Source organism: Chrysochloris asiatica, unplaced genomic scaffold (genome assembly GCF_000296735.1).
Source record: "Chrysochloris asiatica unplaced genomic scaffold, ChrAsi1.0 scaffold00083, whole genome shotgun sequence".
NCBI lineage: Eukaryota > Metazoa > Chordata > Mammalia > Afrosoricida > Chrysochloridae > Chrysochloris > Chrysochloris asiatica.
The window spans coordinates 838,989-848,225 of NW_006408601.1; the positions used below are offsets into that span (position 1 = coordinate 838,989).

Here is a 9,237-nt window from a genome sequence, read left to right on the forward strand (position 1 = left end):
AATCTATGCTGGGTGCATTGTGGAGGGAAATGGGGCTTCCAGGCTCGAGTGCCACACATAAACAGTTAAGGCCACATGTCCTGCAAGGGGCAGATTTGGGGCATCCTCTCTGCTCCGGGCAGTGGAGGGGCCCGAGCACGCAGCTCCTTCCAGAGCGGAGGGCGGCGCGAGGGAGGGAGAGAGGGAAGGGAAAGGCGAGCGTGAGCTGCCTCAAATGCTTGGAATAATTCCGCTTCCGTTTGGAAAGCCGCAGCCTCAGTCCCGCCGCCGCCGCCCGCCGCGTCCGCTCAGCGCCAGCTCCGCGTCCTGACCGGCCCGTGGCTGTCTGCTCCGCTGCCATGGCCACCTCCCCGCAAAAATCGCCCTCTGTTCCCAAGTCCCCCACTCCCAAGTCGCCGCCTTCCAGGAAGAAAGATGACTCCTTCTTGGGGAAACTCGGAGGGACTCTGGCTCGGAGAAAGAAAGCCAAGGAAGGTGAGTGCAGCCGGGCCCTGTGGGCCGGGGGTGGGGGTGGGGGCAGGGGCCCGTGGGGCTCGTGCGCCCAGGGCCGCGGCCGGAGTGTCCGCGGCGGGAGTGTCTGCGGGTGCTCAGCGCCGTGGGGGCGCGCGGCGGCGCGGGCACGCGCTTCTTGGGGAGCAGTGCGCGCCCAGCTTTGCGGCCCTCGCGTCCCGTGGGCCACCGTTGCCATCGCCCCGCCTTGGTGACCGGGGCGCTGTTTCCTCGGACCTGGCCTAGCGCCCAGGTCGGAGGCCGGCGCTGCGGGGGCGAAGGGCGGAGGAAGCGGTGGCATTGGCGAAGACGGAGGGACCGGAGCCCAGGCCGGGATCCCGCCCGGAGGTGGTGTCCTCCCGAAGGCCCCAGGTCTCCGCCTTCTCTGCGCCCTAAGGCTGGCATTTCCCAAGTTTCTGTTTAAACTTTTCTGGACGCCGGCACGCTCACTCTTTGGCCATCTTTGGTCTTTGAAATGTGGCGGATCCTTGACCTACTTAGTCTGGGTGCAGCCTCGGCCTCCTTGGATCTTTTGTCCGCCCCCGGGGCTAAGCAGGGCTCTATTAACTGAAGAAGATCAACCTAACATGCTTGCTGAATGAATGAGTGAATTGCTGGCGGTCCTAGAGCTGCTGCAGTGTAATAAATACAAAAACTCACGCTCACGGGGAAAAAACCCGGATTAGGCACAGATGTAGCATCCTAGGTCGCTACCCTTTCATGAATTTAGGTGTCAAGAGCTATTGCAAAAACCATTTTCTTTTTTCCCACGAGGGTGAATTGAGGCCACATTTTTTTCCCAGGACAGTTTATATGTAAAGTTTTGTCCCGTGGGCTGACTTTGCCTTCCTTTTTTTGACTTGCAAAATGAAGTGACAGTTCTCAAGAAGAACTAGTGATAAAAGTTGCTTGGATTTAAAAAAAAGAAAAAAAAGACTGCTTAGTGGTTTGGGAATCAAGATTTGGGATGAACCACCTATTTGAAAGCTATGATACTGAGATGGAAAATAAATTTCATGCAGTAATAAAGAAATCAACTTGAACAACACAGCACTCGCTTTCTGTTCTCTAGACTGCAGTGAGAAGTACCAAAATGTTTTCTCCTAATTTGGTTATTTTGGTAAAATATTATCTGAGTGTGTACACTTGATAGCAAATCATGAAATCCTGCCTTGTAAATACCTCCATTTAGACACTCTTTTCTTTCTTATATCATTCCTCACCTGGGCTCATTCAGCCCCAAATGAGGCAATTCAGAATTACTGAAGCTAATGGCCTGAGAAGTTACCTCACCTTTGTTAGATTTCTAGACAAGTTTATACTGAGCCAAAAGTTGATCTTTCAGTAACTATTACTACAGGTTTCTACCGCTATCTGAAAATAGAGCATTCCTATGAAGCTTGTTCTAAGCCCAAATGTCATAAAACAAAAAATTTATATGGAAAAAAATTTTTGAGTGTTCCCAGGACCAAAAAAATAACGTGTCAATTCATGCCAAATCACATATAAAACCTAAAATAACACTAACATGTAGTGTTCACAGACATGGTTCAGAGCTAGGGGGGCTCCATACTGAAGTGTTGAGTGTAGTTCTCAGGAAGTTGGGTGATGCCACTGTAGCTTCTTGGGATGCACTCTTTAACAGCGCCTTGCATAACAAACTTTTTTTGTTGTTTAAAAGTGAAAATCCTCTTTTGATTTCTTTCAATTAGCAAAAACAGGTACTAATTAGATCTTTAAAAAACCAAGTGGAATAAAGCAAACTTTCGAAAAGGAGAGGACCTGTATTCTGTTCTTGGAGCCAGGACAATCTGATGGTGTCCTTCAAACTTTTCAAAGTTGAGTAACCTAGTTCTTGGAAACTCTATTTCACCCAGCCAGTGTCTTCTTACCTAGCAGGAATTTTGAAAACAATTTAGTGAAGGAATTGTTTATAGAGGTATGGGCAGAGTTTAGGGATCAAGAAGGGATGCTGAGGTACCTTGTTGTTAGGTGTTGTCTAGGTGGTTCCAACTCATAGTGACACTGTGCACAACAGAATGAAACACTGCCTGGTCATGCGCCATCCTCACAATGGCTACATTTGAGCCCATTGCGATTGCCACTGTGTCATTCTAGCTTCGTGGGGGTTGTCTTCTTTTTCTCATACCCTTCACTTTACTAGCATGATGCCCTTCTATAGGGACTGGTACCTCCTGATAACATGTCTAAAGTATGAGAGATGAAGTCTTGTCATCCTGGCTTCTAAGGAGCATTCTGGTTGTATTTTTTTCAACAAAGATTTGTTTGTTCTTCTGGCAGTCCATGGTACTTTGAATAATCTTCTCCAACACTATAACTCAAGTGCATTGATTCTTCTACAGTCTTCCTTATTTATTGTCCAACTTTCACATGCATATGAGGTGATGGAAAATGCCATTGCTTGGGTCAGGCCCACCTTAGCTCCTAACTGATACTATTGCTCTTGAACACTTTAAAGAATCTTTCGCATCATATTTTGCCTAATGCATTATGTTGTTTGATTTCTTGACTGCTGCTTCCATGAGTGTCGATTTTGGATCCAAGCAAAATGAAGTCTTTGACAACTTCAAATGTCTTCTCCATTTGTCGCATTTTTTTTTTTTTTAATTGGTCTAGTTGTGAGGATTTTTGTTTTCTTTACATTGAGGTGCAATCCATACTGAAGGCTGTAGTCTTTGATCTTCATCAGTAAGTATTTGCAATCCTCTTGGGTTCCAGCAAGCAAAATTATGTCATCTGCATATCACAGATTGCTAATAAGTCTTCCTCCAATCCTGATGTCATGTTCTTCTTCATATAATCTGGTTTCTCGGATTATTTGTATAGCACACAGATTGAATAAGAAGGATGAAAGGATACAACCTGGTGCACACCTTTCCTGATTTTAAACCATTCAGTGTCCCCTTATTCTGTTCAGTTGACAGCCTCTTGGTCTATGTATAGGTTCCTCATGAGCACAATATTCTGAAATACTCATTCTCTGCAATGTTGTCCACAGTTTGTCATGATCCACCTAGAGGCTAGCAATAGAGGCAAGTCATTACCACCTGTAAGCCTGAAGGGACGAGGAGAGGAACCCAGAACCAATTGAGAACTAGAGCTATAGAAGAAGCCCCTCCCAACTGGAATTGTGCTTGTAGAGGGATACAACCACCATAAAGATATAAGGAGATAGGGCAGGTAGAGAGAAACACTCTACATGTTCCCTCTCTTTTTGCCCTCAAATCTCCTGCTGGTGCTTCCTGTTGACTGAACCCAGCTGGAAGGCACCACAGCAAAGAAAGCTGGGTGATGCAGTATGTAGGGGTCAACTCCTTTGGGGTCCAGAGAGGGGGCTGGGGGTATGGACAATGACTAGCAGTGAGATGGCCAGAAGTCAACACAGTACATTGGTCTTTTAATTCAGCTATCCTGGATTGGAACTGGACTGCCCCCTCTCGCTCTAGCATTGACAGCATATCCTATTAATGCCGTCAAAATTGCTTTTCTTTACTGTGCTTACCACATCACACTGTTAGCGCTTATTGAGCTTGCTGTCAGCTGACTCAAAGACGTTTTCATATTTTTTGCTACTAAACCAGACCCTGTCTCCTATCTTTCATTCACTCAGTTGAGTTTTTGAAACCAAATACAAGCTCTTAAATGTTAAATCCAGATTCTCTTCATTCAGTCCATTAACAAAGAGAACGTGCCTCAGTTAAAGGGGACCACAGCCTCCCAACTCCAGCTGCTCCCTGGTGTTTCTGTGAGCCCCATTGAAGCAGGCATTGGGGAGGGTCTGAAATGCCCTGTTGGAGGTGAGATTGTGCTGGCTCTCAGTGACCTGTGCTTTCTCTGTCAAGGAGCCAGTGACCATCTTAGATCCCTAGTTCCCATGTCTGGTCCTCCTGGGTAGGTTCTTAGACGAACCTTTCAGAGTGTACTCACCAAAGGCCCACTTGTTACCCTTGTTCTTCCAGACGGGTCCTCAAGACTTGCTCTTCCTGGGAACACTATCTTAAACTGAGTCTGTTGGCTAAAGGCTAAAGGTCAGCATTTATTTATTATCCCCCAGAATTCTGCATTTTATCTAGTTCCTGAAGTGTTTGAGGAGGGCTTTTATAATTCTTATAATAAGCTAATAATTAACATTTGGTTCTTAGTGGCTCTCCAGTGTTGCTGGGAAAACCCCCAAACCCTCCTCACTGAGTTCTCTCCAGATTTATGGTTTGAAGAGGGACCTGTGCTCTCAGTACTTCTGGACAATTCTTTTCTTTGATAATCAGCTTGCAATCTCATTTTCCAGAGTGCTTGGTCCAAACCATCACCATACAAATCTTTCCTTAACCTTGAGATAGACAATTGAGTACCAGGTATGAGTTCCTTCAAGTCCTGCCATCCCACCCATATTTACACCTTTCCTTTCATGCTTTTTTCTGGTCCTAGCACCTCCCAAGGAGATCCCTTCATCCCATTTGAAAGTCATTCTTTCCAGATTTCACATAGCCAAACATCCCTTTTCTGACATCTCCATTTTTTCCTTGCTGCTCTTTTCCTGTGTTGTTCTGTGCCATTGATCTCATGTGACAGAATAGAACAGCTACCATAGGGTTTCTAAGCTGCAGTCTTTATGGGAGAAGATCTCCAGGTCTTTTCTCCTGAAGAGCCACTGATTGGTTCAAATCTTCTATCTTTTAGTTAGCCACTAAACTCAAGGACTTCATTCTTCTTGGATCAACTATCAACACTCGTGGAAGCAGCAGTCAAGAGATTAGACGACGTATTGCACTGGGCAAATCTGCTGCACAGGAACTTTTTAAAGTGTTGAAGAGCAGAGATGTCAGCTTGAGGACTAAGGTGCGCCTGACCCAAGCCATGGTATTTTCAATAACCTCATATGGATGCGAAAGCTGGACAGTGAATAGGGAAGATCGTAGAAGAATTGATGCCTTTGAGTTGTGGTGTTGGAGGAGAATACTAAAAGTGCCATGGACTGCCAAAGGAACCAATAGATCTGTTTTGGAAGAAGTGCAGCCAGAGTGCTCCTTGGAGGCCAGGATGGCTAAGCTTCGCCTCTCCTACTTTGGACTGGTTGTATTTTTTTCAACAAAGATTTGTTTGTTCTTCAGGGAAGAAGTGCAGCTAGAGTGCTCCTTGGAGGCCAGGATGGCTAAGCTTCGCCTCTCCTACTTTGGACATATTGTCCGGAGGGAACAGTTGCTGGAGAAGGATATCATACTGGGTAAGGTGGAGGGTCAGAGAAAAAGAGGAAGACCCCTAACGAGATGGATCAGCCAGGTGGCATCGTTGATGGACTCAAGTGTGGCAGCGGTAGTGAGGTTGGCCCAGGATCGGACATTGTTTCGTTCTGTTGTGCATGGGGTCGCTATGAGTCAGTTCCGACTTGATGGCACCTGACAACAACAACAACAAACTCTTAACACTTGTGCCTCTAGGTTCCTTCTTTTTCCCATTAACATTCTGAAAAGATGCCTGAGTTTATTTCATTAATAGAAAATCTTCTGGTACTTGTTTCTTTTGGGACTGGATGTTTTGGGGCATATCTCCTCTATTTCCCTTCCAAGAAGCTTCAACTTTAACTACACCAAACCATTCCTCATTCCCCAAAACATCATATTATTTCACAGGTTTCCAGTTTAGAGCAAGGGTGAGGAACATCCAACCTGTGGGCTGCTGTGTGTTGTTGTTGTTGTTAAGTACCATGGAGTTAGTTCCAACTCATAGTGACCCGACACAGGGTTTCCGAAGCTGTAAATCTTTACAGGAGCAGAAAGCCTCATCTTTCTCATGCGGAACTGCTGGTAGTTTTGAACTGCCGACCTTGAGGTTACCAGCCCGATTTGTAACCACTACACTACCAGAGCTCCTTGTGGGCCGGATAAGGCCCTCAAAATCATTTGGTCTGGCCCTGCCAAGGCAACCATAGTTTCAGTCATCACGTTGTTGTTGTTATGTGCCATGGAGTTAGTTCCGACTCATAGTGACCCTGTACAGGGTTTCTGAGGCTGTAAATCTTTACGGGAGCAGAAAGCCTCATCTGTCTCCCACGGGACAGCTGGTAGTTTCGAACGGCTGACCGTGAGATTAGCAGCCCGATTCGTAACCACTACACTATCAGAGTTCCTTAGTCATCACATTAGTGCTGATTTAATTAAATATTTGACCAAATATAGCAGGTTAATTTTTAAGGTGATAATTTTATATGGTCCACAAATGATGTTAGAAATTTTGTCAGAAAAAAGGTTCTCCACACCTGCTTTAGAGTGTGCTGGTCCATATTCTCTATAAAGGAAACTCCTATTTATTCATTAAGACTTAACCCTTGTGCATGAAGCCTTCCATTGCTCCCTAAGTGGAGTGGTCCCACAACATCTTGCTCCTACCTTTTTATCACATGGGTCACATTGCTTCTTTCGATGTGTATGTCACTATGGTGACAGCCCTCTTCCTTGTGGTACTATGCCTGCCTAGGGTACTATTTAAGACATAATGAGATTGGAATTTCTATGGGGTGACTCTCCCCATATTTCCCTGGGTGAAAATACCCCACCAGTAACTGGCTGTGTAATGTTAGACAAACCTCTTCTTCTTTCTGGTGTGATCTGCCCATTTCTGGCATTAAGAACAGGATAACTAACCTCTGGGCTGCCATGATTTCTGAGCTCTCATTTCAGCAGGCTTCTTTCAAATTCAGTTTTATTGTCTGTGTAGGGTGGTCTGGGAATTATATCATCACAAAGACCTCTTTCTTTCCTCCACTAATGAAGGTACCTTTGTGTCAGGAGGAGGAGATAGAGACCAGGATAAGTGGGCTCCAGCCCAAGGACATTTCCATATTAGGAACTGGCCTCCTTGTCTCATGGAATATCTCTATTTGGTTAACAAGCACAGTTCATAATTATGTTTTAGCTATTAGTACATGAGAAGAGATGAAATCCTCATATAAACATTTATAAGCATCTGAAAATCTCCACTCACTGTCATGGAAAAAAGAAAACATTTGGGGAAAACCTTACAATGAATTCAATAATACTTAAAATTTTTTTAATCTTTTAAAAAAGATGTAAGGATCTTGTTAAGTTTTTAAATACTTTCTGCAGCCTGAAATCAGTAGGACATCCACATGAGGGCTTGGCCTGGGGCCTGGGGCCCAGAGTCCTGCAGGACAGGGAGACCTCTGTTGGCTCAAGCCATGTGTCTGGTCCCTTCGCTGACCTTTTCTCCGTAGGTTTCATGAGGGCAGTGGTTACGGTTGTTTTGCTCACATTTGTATCACCTGTACGTAGTAGCACAGTACTAGGCACTTAACAGATGTTCCTTATGAGTCCTAGCTAACTGGTACCCAGTGATGGGCAACTTATTCTCACTAAGGGAGCCCCCATGTTACTCCAAACTGTGCTGTAACCTCGCTGACTCTTCTGGTCTCCTGACTCCATCTAGGTCCCACCTTCTGGCTCTATGTGTGTGTCTTATAAAAATGCTCACAAAGAAATCTCTTTATCCTTCATGGGAAAACATTCATAGTTATTGTTATTATTTGGCAAACACACAAAGCCCCCTATCCCCGCCCCAAGACCAGAGGCCTATTGTCAAGCAACTTCAAGGATGACTGCTGCACAAAACGTCTTTCAGGTGTTCAAGAGTAAAGATGTCAGTATAAGAACTAGAGTGCACCTGCCCTGACCATGGTGTTTCCATGCGCATGTGAAAGAAAAAGAACGTATGTATGGCCCTGCTGGCCTTCATCCATGGCATTGTATGTAACCCTCAGTGCTTGTTACCCCTTCTGACAGAACTCAACGTGTGTCCACATTGGAGATTCTTTGGTTAGGTGCCACCAAGTTGATTCCGACTCATAGCGACCCTGCACAGGGTTTCCAAGGCTGTAAACCTTTACAGGAGCAGAACGCCTCATCTTTCTCCCAAGGAGCTACTGGTAGGTTTGAACTGCCGACCTTGTAGTAAATGGTCCATTGCTTATTCTACAGTGTCACCATTGCTTCTACTTTAGGAATGTTGTTGGTAGGTGCTGTGGAGTCAGTTCTGACTCATAGTGCCCGTGTGCACAACAGAACAAAACACTGCCCGGGCCTGCGCCATCCTCACAGCTGTTGCTACACTTGAGCCCATTGCTGCTGCCACTATACCAATCCATCTCATTGGGGGTCTTCCTCTTTTTCATTGATCCTCCACTTTACCAAGCATGATGTCCTTCTCTAGGGACTGGTCCCTCCTAATAATATGTCTGGAGTATGACAGATGAAGCCTCACCATTCTGGCTTCTAAGGAACATTCTCGCTGTTCTTCTTCCAACAAAGATTTGTTTGTTCTTCAGGCAGTCCATGATACTTTCAGTATTGTTTTTTTATGTTTTACTGTGAATTATATGGTAGTTTACATGAGAGAACATTAGTTTTACATTCATTCCATCACATATCATCTCATTGCCATGGTTCCAATCCCCTCCATGCATCATCAACCAACCAAATGGTATATCCTAGAACCCCGCCCCCTACACTTTCCCCAACTCCCCGTTTTCGGTCCACAGTCCCTTTCCCTCTCTGGATCCAAAGTCTCCAGCCGCTTCATTACTCCTTGTCATCGTCTCTGTCTCCATCTCAGGCATCTCTGTTTCTCTGGGTAGGGACCCGCTCTCGGCTCTTCTCCGTTGATGGTCCCAGATACCTCCGTTCCTAGCCTGTAGAATTAATCACTCTCTTCCTTGTT

General features: G+C 45.5%; 1 protein-coding gene across 1 annotated transcript in view; it reads left to right on the forward strand.

The window, feature by feature from the left end:
* Positions 1-214: 214 nt before the first annotated feature.
* The window catches only part of PARVA (parvin, alpha), a 218,388-nt gene continuing 209,365 nt past the window's right edge, over positions 215-9,237 (forward strand). Inside the window, 2 exon segments of the mRNA XM_006878178.1 lie at positions 215-334; positions 336-474. Of these exon segments, the coding sequence (XP_006878240.1) occupies positions 215-334; positions 336-474 (259 nt within the window).